Source organism: Mustela nigripes, chromosome 1, assembly GCF_022355385.1.
Source record: "Mustela nigripes isolate SB6536 chromosome 1, MUSNIG.SB6536, whole genome shotgun sequence".
NCBI lineage: Eukaryota > Metazoa > Chordata > Mammalia > Carnivora > Mustelidae > Mustela > Mustela nigripes.
The window spans coordinates 58,312,438-58,335,275 of NC_081557.1; the positions used below are offsets into that span (position 1 = coordinate 58,312,438).

The 22,838-nt window shown below is 36.5% G+C and overlaps 1 protein-coding gene and 1 long non-coding RNA gene across 3 annotated transcripts in view; one reads left to right on the forward strand and one right to left on the reverse strand.

Annotated features, from left to right (window-relative positions):
* Nucleotides 1-22,797, forward strand: PCF11 (PCF11 cleavage and polyadenylation factor subunit). Of its 2 annotated transcripts, none has more exons than XM_059411890.1 (16): nt 1-521; nt 4,222-4,347; nt 6,231-6,419; nt 6,748-6,942; nt 7,846-8,963; nt 9,354-9,534; nt 9,641-10,124; nt 10,670-12,234; nt 12,881-12,980; nt 16,301-16,420; nt 17,132-17,237; nt 18,873-19,056; nt 19,834-19,989; nt 20,237-20,329; nt 20,820-20,855; nt 21,691-22,797. In XM_059411890.1, the coding sequence occupies exons 1-16, from the start codon at nt 330-332 to the stop codon at nt 21,904-21,906; spliced, it is 5,061 nt and encodes a 1,686-aa protein (XP_059267873.1). In that variant the 5' UTR covers nt 1-329; the 3' UTR covers nt 21,907-22,797. The 2 variants fall into 2 exon arrangements, with proteins under 2 accessions (XP_059267873.1, XP_059267882.1); XM_059411899.1 differs by having other exon boundaries at nt 227-521; nt 9,641-9,731.
* The window catches only part of LOC132024833 (uncharacterized), an 8,886-nt gene continuing 7,828 nt past the window's right edge, over nt 21,781-22,838 (reverse strand). The window contains exon 5 of the long non-coding RNA XR_009406328.1: nt 21,781-21,865. This is a non-coding gene — a long non-coding RNA (uncharacterized LOC132024833). The remainder of the gene's footprint in view (nt 21,866-22,838) is intronic.

Genomic DNA, 22,838 nt, shown 5'->3' on the forward strand with positions numbered 1-22,838 from the left:
CCCCTCCCCTTGCTCATTTCGCACGACGCAGCGGTTGGGAACACAGACATTTTCGGAGCTGGAGCCGCCACTACCGCCGCCATTTTGTGTCTGTGGAGAAAGAAGCGTCTGTGGCGGCTGGAAGTGGACGGAGATCACCCTTGAGACGGCGGCGTTTCATACCCGAGGTTCCCCCTGTGTCGTCCCCCAACCCCCCTCCGCGGTCAGCATGTGGTGAAGCCGGAGCCGCGAGAGACCCGGGGAGAGGAAGAGGAGTCGGAAGGGAGGCGGGGTGTCGAGAGCGGCTTCAGCTTCAGCTGCGGCGGACCTCGGAGGGGGGCCGCGGCGCAATGTCAGAGCAGACGCCGGCCGAGGCCGGTACTGCGGGGGCCCGGGAGGACGCCTGTCGGGATTATCAATCATCACTCGAAGACCTGACCTTCAATAGCAAACCGCACATCAATATGCTGACCATTCTAGCCGAGGAGAACCTGCCCTTCGCCAAGGAGATCGTCTCTCTCATCGAGGCCCAAACCGCCAAGGTTTTTATACACCCCGCAGCCTCCTATTCTTCTAATACTCCCTGATTTTAGTGTCAGCCTCATCCCAGGTCTCGCTTCCATCCAAAGGGGGACAGTGTTCCTCCTCTCCAACCCTCCACCTCCAACTCAGGCTCGGTCTTTGGCCCAGGCTTCGAGCGTGGGCCTCTCTCGTGGGGGAGGGAGTGGGGAGGATAAAGGGTGGAGTCCCACTTCCGCTTACCAACTCCCTATTTAGGCCACCGCATTGTATATCCCGACACTCACGCTTTGAATAGAGTCCTTTGGGGAGGGGGAGACTTAAAAGGCAGTTTGTGGTGTGGGGAAGTAAGAGTTAAAACCATTTTAAACCCCCGGGAAGGTGGGGTGGTGGGTCTCCTATTCCCAGTGCTCCCCCCTGCCCCCCCCCGTACCCTTTTGGGTAATTGTGCTCTGTGGGTTGGAAGGAGGTGAAGGGGGACCTGGGAGCGAGCTGTTGGTGGGTGGGAATAGGGAATTGGCCCCGAGTGGAGCAGCCGCCTGTTAGGAGCCCAACATGGCGCCTGAAAAGCACATGATGCGAAAGGGAAGAGAGGAGAATCCATTCCCTGCCAGCCAGGCAGCTGCTCACACCCGTCAGCCCCGTTTTGGGGTGGGGGCGGCTAGATGTAAATTGTATTCTCCTATCGGAGGGTCTAATTTGCCCCAAAATACGGGAAATTGGGGGTGAGGGTGGGGTTTGGGTGGGGGGAGGAGATCTTATCCAACCTGTAGGTGGAGAACTGGCCCAGTGGGTAACACGTAACTTGTAGTTTTTTTTGAAAAGTTCAGTCCCTCCTCCTCTTCCTTTTCTCTTTTCCTCCCTTCCCTGATAGTGAAGACGTGCTTTTCTTCACCCCTTGACAGAAGTGGTCCTCTGCCACCCTTTATTTCCCTGTAGTCCTCCTCTTCTGTGGATTCATGTGGGAGCGATATGTCATTTAAGTTACTGTTAAACTTAGTTACCATAATGAGTTTTAATAGCTTCCCAGTATTACGTTCTAAGTTATTTTTCAAGCTTGTACTTACGGTTTAGTTTTTTCTAGTTGTTAGTGATTGAAATTAACAGGATGAGCCTCCTTTTAGCAGAGTGAACCCCTTTTAAAAGGCCACTTTAACAACAACCACCAATATATTGTTTAGAGGCGGTTTCTGTCTAGTGTACAACTGAGTGGTCTGACTCTAATAAATGGTTTTGAAATGTGTGACTGGTATTATAAAATTTGTGAATAAAACATATAAAATATGTACTTGTCTTTTTTATTTACCTTTGTAAGGTGTAGAATCTGTTTCCAAGAACTTATTTTTATCTACGTGGTTGTGTGTTTTAAACAAAAGTCTTTAAGTGACTTGGGTTCATTCTTTAGGTTCCATCCACTCTTTTGGGTAAATCTGTTCACAAGATACACGGTTTCAGGTGGTCCTTTCATTCCTTAATTTAAAGAGGACAAAAAGTAAAGGTTATTTGTTTTGTTTTTAAGGGCCCAACAAGTTTGTCATGCTCAGTCTGACAGCTAAAATACAAGTCTTCATTCACCTTTTCCTGTGAATGTCTGAAACAGCTATTGTTCTTTTTTTTAAAGTATGAGACTTAAAAAGGAAGCATTCCTCATACTCAACATCCTTTTTATTGATACCACAAACATGTTGGACGTGAAAACTTAGTTTCTGCCTTGTTGAAGGCTTAACTTGACATTGAATGCCTTTTTAAAAAGAAACTGCACTTTTAAAAAAAAATAACATTGATTAAAAAAATCTAATTACCTAGTATTTTCGGGATTACTAATATCCACAGAGCCTAATATTTAGCAGTTTAAGTTGTCACTCCACAGTTTCCTTGCTGGTTTTTAATGGATCCTGAAGACCTTCGAGAAGTGAAAACTAAATGCTGACTATAGTGACCACATTAAAATTTGTATTTGTGTATGGCTACACAGAGTGGTGAAAATAGATGGACTATTTGCTGATAAAAGCTGAATTTTTTTTTTTTTTTTTTTTTTTTTTGGGGGCACACGTTTCCTGGTTATTTTTGGAAAGCCAGGTTGAGGAAAAGATGTAAAAGTCACCGGGGAAGAAATCAGGGTTGGGATTGAGGGTGAGGGGAGGGATTTTCTGTCATTTGGTAGCAAACTGGCTTGGTTTTGTGTTTTTCTGGAGGCGAATGTTTGTGTCATTATTCTCTTAGCGTCTCAGCCTTACTAAACTTAAGGATTCACACCTAATTTAACTCTTCCCATGAGGCAGTAGTAGTGAAAAAATATTACATACAGGATTCACTTGTACAATAAAAAATTAGCCTACTGAACAGATTTTGGTTTTAAAGAGAGCCTGTCTTCGTAAGTACAACAATGACTAAAATGGTGTAAAACAACATGGTAAGAAAAAGACACAGCAATAAAGCATTTGACATGTTGGTATTTACTAGTTTACCCACATGCAGTGGCCTTGTGAACCCTTTAATTAGAAAGGACCGTAAGAAATTTTTCATACAGAGCTATTCGAGGGTTTCCTTGGCCAACTTTGTAAAGGTGTTATCAGAAGCAAGAGCACTTCCACACACTTGTATGGGCAATTGGTTTTGTGAAATAATGGCATTGTGTACTGCAGAACTGTGAGCCTACCCTAGCTACAGGTAGCTATGGGTAAGTTTTGTTCAGGGTTAAGATTCCAATACACATGGGATGGATAAATGGGGATGACTTTTTTGTTTTTGTTTTTAAATCATGGGTGCTCCTATGGAGCTGGAGTTAACACTTAGTTTATATGGTGTGTCTTAATGCTCCTCAAGTCTGTGAACCTGCTGATGCTTTCTGGAAACTTGCTGTACATTCTAAAAGCCAGTGCTGGGTAGGCATTGCAGTTGAACTGGGGCAACATTTCTTTGCTTTGGAAAGGGCTACCTGTATCAGCATCACCACACTGGCTTTGCACAAATTTAGAAACTCTGGTTTGTGCATGTCAGAGGAAAAATATTTCGACGGAGAGTCCATGCTGTGAAGAAAATCTTCAGGACAAAACCTGGTTTCCAGAGTCAAGTTCGACCTGATTTACATGACTCAGCAGCTGCTCCATCCAGTTTTTCTTGTATCAGTAACAACTTGCACTTTCCTGCATGTTCATGTGCAAGAGTGTTTTTTGCCATTAACTTCATATGTGAAGTGTACTTAATTTCTTTGTTCATTGGATTATAGAGAAGTAATCCTAATGATTTTACAGGTAACAAAAGTATGATAGACTTTAACATATAAAATATGCCTATGGAAATTAGGGTTTCTGCCAGAAGTCTGGAAACTTCATTGAGTCTATGCACACTATAATAAGTTAATGTCACAAAAACTTACACTTGGTTACAGAAAATACCCCTGTTACCCTGTGGTCACTTAAAACACAGGTTTTGTTTCGTTTTTGTTTTACCATATGAACCTGACATTCCATTGAATGTTAAATGTATTAAAGGTTACAGTTTTTCTTGTAGTTCTGAGCTTATATGCTCAACTAAAGATCATTGTAAGAGATGAGAACTTGGTTGAACATTTAAGTTTCATAAAGGTTAACTCAAAAGTATTTAGGGTCAATGAAAATGGAATTCTGTATTGTAGGTTTGAAACCTCACTTTTAAAAGTAATTCTATGGTGTGGTGACAATTCGTTATACTAAACTTCTCAGTTTCTTTTTATCACTTCAGGCTCCTTCCTCAGAGAAGCTTCCTGTTATGTACCTTATGGATTCTATCGTGAAAAACGTTGGAAGAGAGTATCTCACTGCCTTTACTAAAAATCTAGTTGCAACATTTATTTGTGTGTTTGAAAAGGTATATATGCATTTAGAAACATTTGAATTTTTTTAGAAAATGTGTTCCTGATGAAATAAATACTGTCTTTGTGTTGGGTTTTCTTGGGTGGTGAAATGTTTAATTCTTTTGGATCTTTATCAAGTACCATTCTAAAGTTAGTGTTTTATGTAGATTTTTAAAGCAGATTCTAGGAGTTTTACATTGTCCATTCAAGAATAGATGGATTTGCTTTTAGAATTTGTTTTGTTTTTAATTGTGTTTGTTCATTTGATTGAAGATCTGTTCCATCACTAGAACGTGGGCAAAAAGATCTGAAGCTGTCAAGAGTACTTCACATGTCATTGTTTAGGTTTCTGGTGTTAGGATGTTGACTATTCCTATCAGAAAAAGAAAAGCATAATTTTCCAGTGTGTCTCAACCTTTGATTGGTGCCTGAAACTTCTGTGATTTTTTTTTTTCTTCCTAGAAATGTTTTCTCTTGTTTCTTTGTTCAAGTATGTTTTATGTGAATGTTCTAGGTATGTGGTGTGAATGGTGGGCTAGTTAATTGCTTCAGGTTATTTTGGAAATACTTTTAACTCCCACTTAGTGTTTAGAAGAAAGGCTTGTTAGTTTCTATACCTAGAGAAACTAGGCAGATTCCTTCCATAACATTGTATCTGATAGTTTTGTTAATAGAGTATTTTGTTGAGGAAGGCAAGGGATTTGCTGGAGTAATCAATTCTCTTCCTGGAAGGCTTTAATCTTTAACACTGAGCAAAAGGACATTTATAAGGAATTTAGTTTTAAATATGTTTCCTAACAAAAAATTGATAGTTCTTTTATTAGCTGCATCTGTTGTGTTTGGAGAACTCTTAGTTGTCAGACTTGGGGAACTGGGATTATTTTGAAAGAACTATTATGAGATTTTACTTGTTTGTAAGAACAGAAAATGTGTAGCCGCTACTTGGAGTAATTTTTTTTTTTAAGTTCCTAGAAAAAATACTGTTAGTATATGCAGAAGAAATTTGGAAAGCTGTATTTCTAATTTTATTAAGAAGCTTGTTAATAGTGTATTATAGACCTTGGCTAAGGACTGCTTACCTGAAGCTGTAGTCTAAGGAGACCCCAACTTCTGGGGAACTAAACTAGCCTCTTGGTTTCATTTTCATTATGTTCAAATTTAGTTGGGTTTTTGGTAGAATACCGTTTATTGGATTTAATAGGTCCTTGATACTGCATTTGATGAAAATGACTTTATAGTAAATACAATTCTCTAAAGACTTGAATACGGTCAAGGCTTTAACCTAAAGTTAAAATTCTAACTCAGTTTTTCCAAGTACTAGGTTTCTATGATAGCTAGTTTTTGAATATCATTGTTGTTATTCCCATCACAAGCATGAGCAGATACAATTATATAAAACTGAAACTCATCAGTGGGTAGGATTTTCGTGGATTTCAATTTTTAAGGTGACTTCCATACCACAAATAACTTGGTCATAGATGCCAACCAAATTGTATTGCAGGAAATTGGTTAGTGAGTGAGTTTTGTTTTAATAAAGTTTAAGCCTATTTTCTAGTTGTTTTACACTTTTTTCAGAGTAAGAGTAACTTAAGGAATGCTGTGTCAGTCCCTAAAATTTGGAAACATTTTGTACTATTAAAATCATAAATTATTGCTTAGTTTGCTTTATACAGGCCAGGGGATAGCGACTAATTTTTCCAATTTTTTTTTTTGAGGGAGGAATTTCTTGATGTTTACAAACCAAATACACCTTTAGTAAGTTATTGTTATGTATATTTGTGAATGAGTAGAATGTTTGCCATATCGAGTAGAACAGAGATTTATGTAGCTTTAATACTTAATATTTAAAACATTCTATAGTAACTTAACAAGCCATAGAATTGTTCTGTTGTTCTAGGTGGATGAAAATACTAGAAAAAGTTTATTTAAATTACGTTCCACATGGGATGAAATATTCCCTTTGAAGAAACTTTATGCCCTGGATGTCAGAGTCAATTCGTTAGATCCTGCTTGGCCCATTAAACCTCTGCCCCCCAATGTGAATACATCTAGCATCCATGTGAATCCTAAATTTTTAAATAAATCGGTAAGTTCTCATATGAATTTTGATTTATCAAAAATTGCTCGCTAGAAAGAAATCTCAAGACTGCCCTGTGCTGAGTCAGTATAGTTAAAATGTTTTCCACTCAGGTTCACAGTGTATTTAAAAATACATTGTCCTTATTTAGGTATCACATAATATGCTTACTTTGGTTTTTAAGTTTTTGAAAAATTTTCTGTTTGCTTTTAAACATGATTGGCCATTTATGATTATGGATAGTATTTAAGAGATAAGCTGATAATTTTTTTTCCCCCTTAGCTGCTTTTTTAGCTGTGAAATACATATTTTTTTAACCCACTGTTTTTTCTTATAGCCTGAAGAGTCTTCAACACCTGGCACAGTGGTCAGTTCCCCTAGCATCTCCACTCCTCCAATTGTTCCTGATATACAAAAGAATCTTACCCAAGAACAACTAATAAGGCAGCAGTTACTGGCAAAACAAAAACAGTTGTTAGAACTTCAGCAGAAAAAGCTGGAGCTTGAGCTAGAGCAAGCTAAGGCACAACTGGTAAGTAGAAGATATTGGCATTTTAAATATTTTAAACCTGTCTTCTGGTAAAGAGAAGTAATTAGTATTTTGTGTTTGAATTGTATAAACAAATTATTTTTATTAGTAGTGTGTTCTTTTTCCCACTTTAATTTTGCAGATTATGGTATGTTAGACCAAATTTGTAATTCCTTACTGTAAAAGTCACTTGAATGTAAACTACACTATTTTATTCCAAATATTTTTTCTATTAGTTGCTATCTTTTAAGATAGCACCTTAGTTTTATTAACATAGGTGAATTTAATACCTGTCCCAAGATGGTAGGTGGGTTATTGTGAATGTTTTTACATAGTCTTTAATGTTTTTTGAGCTTAGGTTTCATGAGTAGAAATCTGGTTCTTAGAAGCCTACAAAAGAAAAGTCGTCACAAAAGTAAGGAGGGCAGGAAGATTACATATTCCCCTGCATGAATGACCTTTTACTAAGTCACTTTTACTTAACACTTGAATTTGAGAGGAAGTAGAGGAAGGCAAAATTTTCCAAGTTCATTATCATTGACATTAGGAGGAAATAAATTTTATGACCTAAAATTTAGCTGGAATGACTCTTTGACACTTGTGCACTTGGGATACAGTGATTTATTTAGCAGTTTCTTAGTAGAAGTCTGGCTCAGAATCCTGAATAATTAGGAAAATATTATAAAAACCCCAAAGTAAAGGACTAGTAAGAAACAAGAAGCTCCAAAAGTACATGGACTTTCTCTTCTTTTCATTTTAATCGCTACTTGAACACAAGAAGTATATAGCATAAATGTATTATTGAATGGATTTATTGAATAAACATTACATTCTTTAGGTTTTGATTTCCTGACAAAAAATCTTCATGTTTTATGTATTAACATGAACATTTATTTTGTATTTCAGGCAGTATCTCTTAGTGTTCAGCAGGAGACATCCAACTTAGGTCCTGGATCAGCACCATCCAAATTACATGTTCCACAAATTACCCCTATGGCAGTTAAACCTCCCCATCAGGTTCCTGTGCAACCTGAGAAAAGCCGTCCAGGTCCATCCTTACAAATTCAGGATTTGAAAGGAACTAATCGGGATCCCCGTCTTAATAGGATGAGTCAACATTCTTCGCATGGAAAGGATCAGAGTCACAGGAAAGAATTCCTAATGAACACATTGAGCCAGTCTGATATTAAGACAAGCAAAACTGTACCCTCTGAAAAACTAAATTCATCCAAGCAAGAGAAAAGTAAATCAGGTGAAAAAATGACCAAGAAAGAACTTGACCAATTAGATTCTAAATCTAAATCTAAATCTAAATCACCATCACCTTTGAAAAACAAATTATCCCACACAAAAGACTTGAAAAATCAAGAATCTGAAAGTGCAAGGGTGTCTGATATGAGCAAGAGAGATCCGAGGTTAAAAAAACATCTTCAGGATAAGACTGATAGCAAAGATGATGATGTAAAAGAGAAGAGAAAAACTACAGAAAAAAAGGATAAAGATGAGCACATGAAATCATCTGAACACAGACTGGTTGGAAGTAGAAATAAAATCATCAATGGCATCGTACAAAAGCAGGATACAACAACAGAAGAATCAGAAAAACAAGGGACAAAACCAGGGAGATCAAGTACTAGAAAGCGATCAAGATCGAGATCACCCAAGTCTCGATCACCAATTATACATTCTCCGAAGAGAAGAGATAGGCGGTCACCCAAACGAAGGCAGAGGAGTATGTCTCCAACTTCGACACCCAAAGCTGGTAAGATTCGGCAATCAGGAATTAAGCAGTCACATATGGAAGAGTTTACGCTACCTTCTAGGGAAGAGCGAAATGCCAAGAGAAGTAATAAACAAGATATTCGAGATCCAAGGAGAATAAAAAAGACTGAAGAGGAACGACCACAAGAAGGTGCAAATCAACATTCTACAAAGTCGGGCACTGAACCAAAGGAGAATGTAGAAAATTGGCAAAGTTCCAAGTCTACCAAAAGATGGAAATCTGGTTGGGAAGAAAATAAAAGGTAGGATTTTAACATTTTTAATCAAGGAAAATGTACATTTTGAAATGTGTTAATTTAAAAATTGGGTGATACTTATTGGATGCTATAGTTAGTACTTATTTTTTCTATTTATTAATAAATAGAAACTCTCTGGATGAAATACCGTTATTATTCCTGTTTTACAGATAAGGAAACAAGTTTAAAAAGGTTAACTAGTCTACCTAAAGCTGCACATCTAGGACATGGAAAAATTAGAATTCATGTGTGATTTTCCTGACTTCAGATTTTGTGCTCTTAATCGTTTAACTTTTATAGTTAAATATATTTATTTTAACCAGATCTTTTGGAATATGGTTTTGAGAAATTTAAAAATTTTTTATGAACTGTAACATACTGCTTTTATGGTTCCAGCTTACAACAGGGTGATGAACATAGTAAATCTCCTCATCTAAGGCATAGGGAGAGCTGGTCAAGCACTAAAGGAATTTTGTCACCTCGGGCCCCAAAGCAGCAGCATCGATTAAGTGTAGATGCCAATCTTCAGATTCCTAAAGAGTTAACTCTTGCAAGCAAAAGAGAATTACTTCAAAAGGTAGTTACTATGATCACATGTAGTCATTATTCTCTTTTGTCTAAGTTTTTTTTTAAGTACTTTTTATATTTAAAATATTTGATTTCCTTTTATCACCCCTACACAGACGAGTGAACGTTTAGCATCTGGTGAAATTACACAGGATGAGTTCCTTGTTGTTGTGCATCAAATTCGACAGCTATTTCAGTATCAAGAAGGTAAACATAGATGCAGTGTACGGGATAGTCCTACAGAAGAAAATAAAGGTGGATTAAAAAAGAAACCTCTCTTATCTGATGCTGAATTAACCTACTATGAACATAAAGCAAAACTGAAAAGGACACAGGTTCAGCATTCATTTCCAAGACTTGATCTCTTAGATCCTGATATTTTTGACTACCCTTTGACTGATGCCTTGTTGTCTGGAATAGAATGTGAGCCATCCAAAAGTAAACATGCAAGTAGGAATAGTGGAGCACAGTTTGACAGAAAAGAACAATTTAGTGAAAGAGCAAGACGTCTTTCTCCTATATCTGGGAGTCGTACTTATGCTGAGAATCTTTCACCCCATGAGGGCCGGAGAAGACATGACGAGCAAGTCTCTGCTAAAGGTAGAAAAAGTTAAATCAGATTATGCCTATTGAATCACACAGCAGTGAAGGGAAAATGAACAAGCTAAGTGGGGATGGATTTTTGTGACTGTTCAGACTACCTTTTGTTTGTTTTGTTTTGTTTTTTTCCCCTCAAAGGGAAGGGAAGGGAGCTAATATTTACTAGGCCACCCTGTGTGTTAGGTATTTTCTTAGGTTCCTTATATATGTAATCTGATTTAATCTTTACAACCCAGTTAAATATGTATTATCCCATTTTACAGATAGGGATCAAGACCAGAGAGGTTAAATAACTTGCTCTCAAAGTCAAATAATTAGATGACAGAATGGGGATTTTTTTTTTTTTTTTAACCCAGGTGTGTCTGACTCCAGCGGGCATTCTTTTACCTGCTGCTTGATTATGCTGTCTTTTCCTTCCCCCATAATAAAGTGAGATAGTTTTGGATAGTTCTGGCTAACCGTTTACATGAAAGTAGAAGATTGGAGATACTTTGATTAAAAATTCAGATTCCAGGAAAAGTAACTTTTTTTTTCCTTTTTAAAAGGTGTACGAGAAGAGCAGAGATCACCATTCAATGATCGTTTTCCACTTAAGCGACCTAGATATGAAGATTCAGATAAACCATTTGTAGATAGCCCAGCATCAAGATTTGCCGGCCTTGATACAAATCAGCGACTTACAGCTTTAGCTGAAGATAGACCATTATTTGATGGACCTGGTAGGCCATCAGTAACAAGAGATGGCCCAACCAAGATGATTTTTGATGGACCTAATAAATTAAGCCCTAGAATTGATGGACCTCCTACACCAGGTTCTCTTCGGTTTGATGGGTCACCAGGACAAATGGGGGGAGGTGGCCCTTTGAGATTTGAAGGACCACAAGGTCAGCTAGGAGGTGGGTGTCCTTTGAGATTTGAAGGTCCTCCAGGACCAGTAGGGACACCTTTGCGGTTTGAGGGGCCGATTGGTCAAGCAGGAGGAGGTGGTTTTCGGTTTGAAGGTTCTCCTGGTCTGAGGTTTGAGGGATCTGCAGGTGGTTTGCGATTTGAAGGACCAGGGGGCCAGCCCGTGGGTGGTCTCAGGTTTGAGGGACATCGGGGTCAACCTGTGGGTGGTCTAAGGTTTGAGGGACCGCATGGTCAGCCTGTGGGTGGACTTAGATTTGATAATCCCCGAGGTCAGCCTGTTGGTGGACTTAGATTTGAAGGTGGTCATGGTCCATCAGGGGGTGCAATGAGGTTTGATGGACCTCATGGTCAGCCAGCAGGTGGGATCAGATTTGAAGGCCCTTTGCTACAGCAGGGAGTTGGAATGAGGTTTGAGGGCCCCCATGGTCAGTCAGTAGCCGGTTTGAGGTTTGAAGGACAACATAATCAGCTCGGTGGGAACCTTAGGTTTGAGGGTCCACATGGTCAACCAGGGGTTGGGATCAGGTTTGAAGGACCGTTAGTCCAACAGGGAGGTGGAATGAGGTTTGAAGGTCCTTCTGTGCCAGGAGGTGGCCTGAGAATTGAAGGACCTCTGGGTCAAGGTGGTCCAAGATTTGAAGGTTGTCATGCTTTAAGGTTTGATGGGCAACCAGGTCAGCCATCTCTTTTGCCCAGATATGATGGATTACATGGGCAGCCAGGTCCTAGATTTGAAAGAACTGGTCAGCCAGGCCCACAGAGATTTGATGGACCACCTGGACAGCAAGTTCAACCAAGATTTGATGGTGTACCTCAAAGATTTGATGGTCCACAACACCAGCAAGCATCAAGGTTCGATATTCCTCTTGGTCTTCAAAGCTCACGATTTGACAATCATCCTTCACAGAGGCTTGAATCAGTATCTTTCAGTCAGACTGGTCCATATAATGATCCACCTGGCAATGCTTTTAATGCCCCATCCCAAGGACTACAGTTTCAAAGACATGAACAAATGTTTGATTCACCTCAAGGACCAAATTTTAATGGACCACATGGCCCTGGAAACCAGAGCTTCTCCAATCCCCTTAACAGAGCTTCTGGACACTATTTTGATGAGAAGAATATACAGAGTTCCCAATTTGGAAACTTTGGCAATTTACCTGCTCCAATAACAGTGGGGAATATTCAGGCATCTCAACAGGTAAGTCGGCTGCAGTTATTTTAAAATGATGTTATATGCAGATATGAACTGTTCTTAATATTTTGGGATATTTGTTTACATAGCAGCAACATATAAAAGTCCTACTTCACTCTGGACAACAAATACAGTATTTGTATGTCTGTACAGTAGTTGTCTTTTACAGTCTACTTTGTGATGAATTTATAGATTGATAATTCAAGCAGGGTTTGATATCTCTGGGAAGGAGTCAGTTCAGGAGTTTTGGCCTCAGCTTTGCTGTTAACTAGTTGTTATGATTGTGTATAGGTCACATCTCTTGATTATCATTTCTGTTTGTAAAATAAGGGAAAACAAAAGGGAAAGCACTAGTAAAGTGGTTCCTGTAAGGTCACACAGGTTACTGGCTACCTTATATTTGCATAGTATCTTAAACTTTTCTAGGAAGCTTCACATTCTCCATTCCTTATAATGCTGTGAAACAGGTAAGGGAAGGTATTTTCCTTTTTTGTAGAAAGTTTAGAAATGAAGTGACCCAGTCAAGTTACACTTGTAAACGTTTATTGTAGAAAACAGGCCTTATTATATTTTCAGTATATATGTTTAAATTGTTAAAAGTTTTAATTAAAACATAGAATGGATGTTCTTAAAACCAAGGTTTTTCTTAAAGGTTCTTACTGGTGTTGCGCAGCCAGTAGCATTTGGGCAAGGACAACAGTTTTTGCCTGTTCATCCACAAAATCCTGGAGCATTTGTTCAGAATCCTTCAGGTATGTACTTTCTGAACTTTGTGTTTTTTCAAACATATATTGTTTTGTTGAGTAGCTACTTTATCGATTTTAGGAAATGATGATTTTGAGAGGGCATATGCAATTTAAAGAAATTTAATCTGGCTGGAAGTTTTTTGTTCTCTTTCTGAGTTTACATTGTTGATGTTTATTCACACTGATCCTGTTTAAAGCTAGAGGTGGTTAGCCAGGATTTTGTAGACCATAAAAGAGAGAGAATGGAAGTTTAGGGGATGGGGTAGGAGGGTGACATTTTTGTTGAGGTAAAATGACATAAATCATAAACCTCAGAAATCTCACTTATTTGATATTTTGAGTTTTTGTTCTGTGCCTATGTGTATGTGATAATCCAGTAAACATTAAGTGAGTACTGGGAACATTGCCTTACAAAGTGGATTCTTTCATGTCTTTATGGGCTCTCAAATAGTAATTGTACATGCTGTGTTAAAAAAAAAAGAAATGGGGCACCTGTCTGGCTCAGTTGGTAGAGCATGTGACTCTTGATCTTGAGGTTGTAAGTTCAAGCTCCATATTGGGCCTAGGGAAAAAAGTGTGGCTCCCTAGTCAGGTCCCCTAATAAGCTCTTTTATGGGGTGAGGCATAACAGTATTGCTGTGGTTATAATAACAGTATTGGATATGAGAGCTTTTAAAAGTGAATTTTAGTTTTAGTATAACAGGAAGTATATAAATAATGGTGATTTATAAAACAACTACAAAGTTTTAGTGTACTGAGAACTACCCAACCAAATTATAGTGGTACTTGCTTTATTTCTGAATCATTAAAACAGACATTTTCGGAAACATGCTCTAGTGTGGCACTGTTTAGTTTAAGAAATTTTCCAGAACTTTTAAGTTTTAAAAGTTTTCCAGAACTTTTAATTAAAGTAACTAGGGAAGTCCTAGCCAAGCTTTAGTTTATGCTTTAGTTTTTTTTTTTTTTTTTAAAGATTTTTATTTATTTGACAGAGATCACAAGTAGGCAGAGAGGCAGGCAGAGAGAGGAAGCAGGCTCCCTGCTGAGCAGAGTGCCCGATGTGGGGCTCGATCCCAGGACCCTGAGATCATGACCTGAGTGGAAGGCAGAGGCTTAACCCACTGAGCCATCCAGCGCCCCATATGCTTTTGTTCTTAAACTGTGGCATCACAAGAGTTCATTCAGTTAATTTGAAAGCTTTTTCAAAAAAACTTCTGGATTGACAATTAGGATTAATTAATTTTCTTATGCTGTTTGTTGTCATTATAATGAAAAGGGAATTAAGGAATTGGGATCTAAAATCAGAAGACCAGGATGTTAGAAGCTATACTACTTTATAGGTGGGCAGGGTATAAGCAAATATCTTCTCTGTGATTCATTTGCTTCCTCTGTAGACAGAAGACAACAAAGTCAGTATTTGCCTGTGATTTTTTTTTTTAAGAGAATCAAATAAGGTAGTATATGGAAAAGTACTTTATAACTTCTACTATATTAATATATTTTCCTTTAGAACTTTTTTTTTTTTTAAAGATTCCGTCTATATTTATTTGACAGCAATCACAAGTAGGCAGAGAGGCAGTCAGAGAAAGAGGAGGAAGCAGGCTCCCTGTTGAACAGAGAACCTGAAGCAGGGCTCCATCCTAGGACCCTGGGATCATGACCTGAGCCAAAGGCAGAGGCTTTAACTCAACTGAGCCACCCAGCAGGCGCCCCTCAGTTTTTCATTTTGAATAGAGGATTTGTTGTGTTGGGGTTGGTGGCACGAGATAGTGTGCAAAAAACTGCGATTTTTTTTTCCCCTTTTCGTAGGAGAATAAAACAAATTTTCTTTCTGTGTTTATAACTGGTGTGCATGTGTATACATACAGGGCATAGCCATGTCACAGAAAATAGGTGATTTTTCTTTTAGGTTGGAGGTATTGAGTGAGATGTTAGCTATGCCTTCCTACTTCAAATTGTTTTTAAAGAGATGGGAGGGCTACCTGGGTGGGTCAGTGGGTTAATAAGCCTCTGCCTTTGGCCTCTGCCTTCGGCTCAGGTCATGATCTCAGGGTCCTGGGATCGAGCCCCGCATTGGATTCTCTGCTCAGCAGGGAGTCTGCTTCCCCGCCCCCTCTGTCTGCCTCTCTGCCTACTTGTGATGTCTGTCAAATAAATAAAATCTTTAAAAAAAATTTATTAAAAGAAAAAAAGATATGAAAAGTATTCATTGTTCTATATTCAGCTTAAGATTTCTTTAAAATGAAAGTAAAAACATCCCTTTCTTAGTAGTAAATATACTTATATGCTCATATATTCATTTTTTTTTTTTAAGATTTATTCATTTGAGAGAGAGTAGGGGGAAAGGGCAGAGGAAAATAATCTAAAGGAGACTCCCCGCTGAGCCCCAACCCTGAGATCATAACCCGATCTGAAATCAAGAGTTGGAAGCCCAACTGACCAAGCCATCAAGCACCCCATGTTCATTAATTCATTTAAACATATTGATCATTTGCTATATGCCAGACATGATTATAGCAGGATTTATTGACTTTTTTTTTTTTAAGATTTTATTTATTTATTTGAGGGAGTGAGCAAGTGGGGCATAGGGACCAGCAGGCTCCCCACCACTGAGCTTGGAGCCCAACATGGGGCTTGATCAGCAGTAGCCTGAGCTTCTTTGCAAGTGCAATGCTTAAGCCAAGGTCAGAGGGGCAGGTACCCACCCTGTGGGTCACGTGGCTTATCTTGCATTAGTTACCTTGGGTAGTCATGGGAGGAGGATGGAGGCAGGAATCCTTTCACTTAGGCTTTGGGTATTTTTTTTTTTCCCCCTGTCTTGGAAATCCTGTGCTGTGAGATACCAGTCTATTCATCTATACAAAACTGTCTTTCCCAATATGGTTAGAAGATGAGAGATAGAAAGTGAGAAAGGTGGAAGTTGGAGCTAAAGGTGGTGCTGCTTTAAGTAGAAGGGAGAATGAGGCTTTCTGTTCTGTGTATTCTGTTCTTCTTTGGCATGGATTTGGGTTTAATTAGGCAAATGTAGGTAATAACTTTTTTAAAAAATAACACATATAAAGCATTTCTATTATAAACACTTAAAGTACCAGTGTTTTCAGTGTTAGGTTTTAGTATTTATCCTAGAATATATTTTTAAGAGATGATGACCTGCTAACCTAAATGGAAAGTTCATTTGATGATCTTCTGAGATATAATTACACTCATTCTTAACAAGATTTTGTCAAATTTGTTGGTGATAAGGCATCTTGAAGAAAACTTTAAAAAATGCTTAGTATAATACGCATTTTTAAGTTCTTTCAATTAAGAGTGTTATTTTTTTAAAGGCGGTCTTCCTAAGGCATATCCTGATAATCATCTCAGTCAGGTGGATGTAAATGAATTATTTTCAAAACTGCTAAAAACAGGAATTCTCAAATTGTCTCAGCCTGATTCAGCTACAACACGTAAGTATGGTTCTATACTTCATCTATACCGAATTTCAGTTAGTTACAAAGATGTATGTATAGTATAATGATATAAGTTATGATAAAAGTTCTTACAATAATTGACTTTTTTTCTGGAAATCAATCTCATTATAAGATTAATAATGAGATTCTTCAAAAATTTTTTAAGATGGCACTAATACCTTCATAGTGCATTGTTTCAATTAACATTCCTGCAAATATCATGCAGATTCTTCACTGTTCTTTATTCATTTAGTTTTTAAAAATAATTTGAATATTGATGAAATAAAATTTCATGAAAATTGACTTCTAAGTAATCAGGCCTAATTTCATTTATCAAAATAAAGAATTATATTTGTTTCCTTGGCCAGTAAATACAATGAATAGATAAGATGGGATTCTCTAGGTTTATAACACAGTAGTGTTGCCCTATGATAAGAATGCTAAGATATGTGGAATCTGAACAAAACAAGTGAACAAGCAAAACAACAATGGTAAATTTATAGACATAAAGAACAGATTGGTGGATACCAGAAGGGAAGGAGATAGGGGATAGTGAAATGTGTGCTAGATGGTAACTTGACTTTTCAGGTGGTCATTTTGTAATGAATAAAGATTTTGAATTATTTAAAAAAAAAAAAAAAAAGAAGAGAAGAATGCTTAGAGAATGGTATTGAGAAATTTGTTCTGTTTTCTTTTTTTCAATTGAAGAAGTAAATGAAGTTGCTGCTCAGCCTCCCCCTGAAGAGGAGGAAGATCAAAATGAAGATCAAAATGTTCCAGATCTTACCAATTTTACAATTGAAGAATTGAAACAGTATGTAATCTAATTTTCTTTCTAATTTTTTAAGATAAAAAGGACATTGACTTTAAACATTGGATCTTATTATTAGTGCTATTCATTTTACCCCTCTTACTGTTTATAAAATTTAGGAAGCATGTTTTTCTTATTTTTAAATTAGTGAAATAGATATAAAATAAACTTCAGGAAGTTTTTAAGTTTTTAAATTATTTTAAAATATGTCTGCTGCACAAGTAATTTAGGCCAAAAGGCCATCTCTGAATTACTATTTTTTACTATCTGTGTTTGGTATAGTGAATATGGGGAGTTAAAATATTACCTGTTGATACTCTCGTCTTTGTTTTATATCTTCATTTCTCTTAATCATTTTTTTCTGTATTTGATTATTCTTACGCCTTTGAAGATATGAAAATGAGATTTTTATAGTCTGTTATTTAAGAAATTTTTTAAAAATCTATTTTCATTTTGTAAGTAATGCATGTTTATTGTAGAACATTAGAAAATTCTGAGTCCATAGAATATGCAACTCTTTATCTCTGGGACATGAGTTCAAGCCCCACTTTGGCATGGAGCCTACTTGAAAAACAAAAAAAGGAAATTAGAAAATTCAAATAAATAAAATCAAGACAATTAAATTAACCTACATTTCTCACATATCACCACTCATTTAACATTTGGTGCATATTTTTTCCTAATAGTCTATTGCTTGTATCACTTATATAAAAAACCTTAAAGGTGCTTTATGGGCTCATTATATCCTTATGGGTACTTATAAAAATATAGGCACCTAATGGTTATACCTTTTATAATAAGTTTTTTTCAAAGTAATTAACATAATTAAAGTTTTATAATGAAAGGCTTATAATAAAGGCTTATCGTAAAAGATGGCATCCTTTGCTTCTAGTACTAATACCTAGAATCATTTTTTAACTATTTTTAATTCTTAGTTATGGTTCCTTTCATTTATTTCTCTATTTCTTAAAAGATTGCCTGTATTTCTGATTTGTCACATTTCTTGATTTATTACATTTAGGCAATCTCTTCACTTGAAAATGAAGATTGAGCTAGCTCTTTTACTGTCCTACCAACTCTTCCCATATAGTTATAAAACCATTTTTTATTAAATCATTATTTAGTATTAACAGTTAATAACTGCCATATTTGTTCAGTTAGTTGGTTTATATGCCTATTTCTTTCCAGATAGGGAGCCCAGAATTTTAAGAATTGATGCTAACCTCAATTACCCATTAGTCTAATTTTTCATTTTAGTAATCTATACTATTACTATTTCTTCTGTACCACTTTCACCTTTCTTTAGATGAGGGGTAGGGCAGTTTGCAGATGATCAGTCCATTTTTAGTTGGAAAGAAAACTGCACCAGGCCTATCAATAAGAGGATAGACCATGGCCCATATTCTAAAATTCACCAAAGTTATTTTAAAGAGGGTTATTGACACACTGTTAGAGAATAATACTGATTTTTGGGTATTGTTTCAGCAGGCTTTTGGCTGAAACATCATTCTGTTACGTAATAATGGCTTCACCATTTTTAAAATATGGAAAACTGAAATATTTTTAAGTGCCTTTTTTTGAAAAGCCATTTAGCCCTGACAGCAAAACTAAAGATGATTTCTGTATTTTTAAAAATAGACGTTATGATAGTGTTATAAATCGACTGTACACTGGTATTCAGTGTTACTCCTGTGGAATGAGGTTTACAACATCACAGACAGACGTATATGCAGATCACTTGGACTGGCATTATCGGCAAAATAGAACGGAAAAAGATGTTAGCAGAAAAGTCACTCATAGGCGTTGGTACTACAGTTTAACCGTAAGTAATCAATATATCCTCCAATCCATGTTTTAACCTTTAAATCATACCGTTAAGTGTATTTGTTTAAAAATTGCTGGAATTTAAGAGGCAGGGCGGGGGTTTGTAGGGGTAGGGAAGGGAAAAACAAAACAAGATGGGATTGGGAGGAAGACAAACCATGAGAGACTCTTAATCTCACAAAACAAACTGAGGGTTGCTGAAGGGTGGAGGGGTAGAGGTAGGGTGGTTGGGTTATGGACTTTGGGGAGGGTATGTGCTATGGTGAGGCTGTGAAATGTGTAAGTCTGATGATTCACAGACTTGTACCCCTGGGGCAAATATATGTTAATAAAAATAATTTTTAATAATTAAATTGCTAGGAGTTATGAGTTTTCTGAATAGAATTTGACCCCTAGAATTTAAAAAGTATTTTTAAATAATATGAAGAGTATGTGTTTGGTTTTTGTTGAGATAAGAGTAGGACATGTTTCTTACAATTCTAAAATTCTAATTTTTCTGTGACTTTCTTTGGTAAAAATTGCATGGTAAATTTATCTTGTTAAAATCAGTACTTGTAATTCTAGAGGTAATGGAAAATGAACATTAGAATCTTAATTGTTCAGTAGTTGCTTTATGTTGGCTGTTAGTTATGGGGGTTCACAGAGAAGGTAGAATTTTAAAAAAAGGAAGTGTTTTGTAGACAGTTGTATCATTTTTCAATGCATTATATTGAAGGTAAGCAGTAAAAGTTTAGAAACAAATGAAAATACTCATTTTAAATCAACTCCTTTTAAGGACTGGATAGAATTCGAGGAAATAGCTGATTTAGAAGAACGTGCAAAGAGCCAATTTTTTGAAAAGGTGCATGAAGAAGTAGTGCTCAAAACTCAGGAGGCTGCTAAAGAAAAGGAGTTCCAAAGTGTACCTGCTGGACCAGCTGGAGCAGTTGAGGTAAGAGTATTAAATTTTCTACCTCTGGTAATGCCCCAGCTTCCTTATCAGTGATCAGCGACAGTGAAATGTTAACTTTTTTTGCATGGAAGAATGCAGGATCCTTAAAACTTATTTTGTATCTCTACTATATATTGAACTGCAGATAACTCTTTAATTCCTTCTTCTACTTAATAAAGTGTTTATATATTTTTGCCTCATGTGATTGAATGTGTTCTGTAAATTTCATTTTATGATTCTGTTTTAGAGTTGTGAAATCTGTCAAGAACAATTTGAACAATACTGGGATGAAGAAGAGGAGGAATGGCATTTAAAGAATGCTATTAGAGTAGATGGAAAGGTAATTTCCAGTTCTTTGTAACTGTTAAGATTATTTTTTAGGGGGGAACTTGCCACTTTGAATGAAAAGTGTTTGTTTTTTTATTTTTATAAGAAAGTTGTTTGTCTTTAGTTACAGTGTTTGAGTTGGAACATATCTTGCCATCTTATTTTATATAAGAGGTCGCGTAACTAGGTAATGATAAACCCAGATGGGGTCTACTACATCTAGTCATTCTTCTTTCTGCCTAACCACACTACTTTAATTTTGAGTTTGTATTTCATTATAAAGAACTGTTACTGTCTTCAGAGTGTATCATGTTATCTGTTTAAGCGTATAAAGCAAGTTAAAGGAGAAATTGGGATGGAATTTTTTTTAACCCACATTTTTAACAGTTGGTTTTGTTACCTTTTCAAAGATAGCTATTTTCTGGTGTAAATTAATCATATCAGAATAGTCCCTTAGAAATGAATATACATGTGAATACCTACTTTTTCTCTTCTTGCTTCAGATTTATCATCCATCATGTTATGAAGATTATCAAAATGTAAGTTCTTTTTGGTTACGGTTTGTTTTCATTTACATGAGTAAATTTTGTTATTTTTTGCATCAGAGCAATATTTTTATTTTAACCTTATTGATGTATTGAGCTGCGTTGATGTATCATTTAGGTTGTTCAAATATTCATGCTAGATTAATAGGATCTGATTTAAATTTTTGAAACTTCTGTATTCCGTTCTAGAGCAGTAGGCCTAGTGAAGTGTTGGGAGAAACTGAAGATAAGGATCATGATGGGAACAGGTTTCTAGAGTTAATGGGTAGCACTTAACTGCCCCCCCCATTTTAGCCATGTAACATAGGAATAATTTTTAAATGATCACAAGTGAAATATGAAATATCTGTTGACCTTAGACGTTCACACTTTCATGTTTGAGAGTAACCCCATTTCTTTAAGCCAAACCGTTCGGGAGGCAGTTTGGAAGATTTATTTAGATCATTAAAAGAGTAGAACTTTCTAGGACATTTTGATGGTTTGTGAGGTCAGAGTATTTGAAATTAGGATAGTCATAAAAATTCCAGAATATATGTAGGAGTTACCATGTTTGTGGGGTTAACTATAGAGGTATGTCTGATCAACTTCTTTTTGCCTTAAATTGGTTACTGCTTTTCTTGGCATAGATCATTGCTGAGCACGTATTAAATGCTCAGTATGTATACCTTTTATTTGGCTGCTTTCATGGCGTGTCTTATGGGGGAGGAGGTATTTCAATTGGATTTGATATATGTATGTTTCTTTGCCCATACAAGGGTCTTAAAAAACTAGTCATTTAATGTGGTATTTTGAACTTTAATCAGAACTTACAGAGCTTTTCATTTTGTAGACATCTTCATTTGATTGTACACCGTCTCCCAGCAAGACACCAGTTGAAAACCCTTTGAACATTATGTTGAACATTGTCAAAAACGAATTGCAGGAACCCTGTGAAAGTCCCAAAGTTAAGGAAGAACGAATTGATACCCCACCAGCTTGTACAGAGGAAAGCATAGCAGCACCCACTGAAATTAAAACAGAAAATGATACAGTCGAGTCAGTTTAAATAAAATGAGAAAGGTATGTTTTTCTTTTTAAAAAAAGCTGCTGTTGGATATAGAAGGTGAAGAATTTTTTATGTATATATAGACATATATCTATATAAATTGTCTAGCTGAGGCAGGGCCTTCAGCTATCATTTGGTTAATAAATACATTTTAGTATTTGCATTTCCTACTGCCTGCACAGTTTCAGGTGCTTCTTGTGTGAAAGTTCTGTAGATGTGTGCAAATTTAACAAAATGAAATTGTATGTGTAAAAATGTACGATTTTCACTTGTGAAACTGTAAATTATAAATAAAAAATATTTTTGCTATCCATGGAGTGTAATATTTATGCACACCATCAAATAAAGACAGTGTTTCTGTACTTTTTATTGGGTGAAAATGGAATTAAACAGCAACCTCAACGTAAGATTTTTTTTCTAGTAGCTTCCCATGATTAAAGAAGCAAATTCTGGTTAGTTTTATCCTTCAAAAGAGGGGTCTGAGAGAGCACTGCAGGACTTTTCTCAAATAGAAAAGCCAGATTTGAAAATTTTTAAAAACGAAATAAGACTTTGCATATATATCTCTCTAGCTGTAGAGAACCATCTAGATGTCCATTTTTGAAAAGTATCTAATGAAGCAACTTTTATTGAAATTGGACACTGATGCCATCAAACGATTAACAAATATATTTAAGTACTGAAGGTGATTTTTTTTTTTAAATGACATTTTCAAGTATGTCAAACAATTTAATGCAGATGAACATATTTCTATTTTAATTTACAGGGGAATCTGTAAGAATGTTCATTTGAAACGTGGTTAACCTTTTTCCTTTGTTGGTTTTGACTGAATTAGATGGATACCATGAGATGTTAATATTCATACATGTAATAAATAGAATGATGAAGAAACTTCTGGTTTGTATCTGTTTATTTCTTGAATGGCTTTAGAA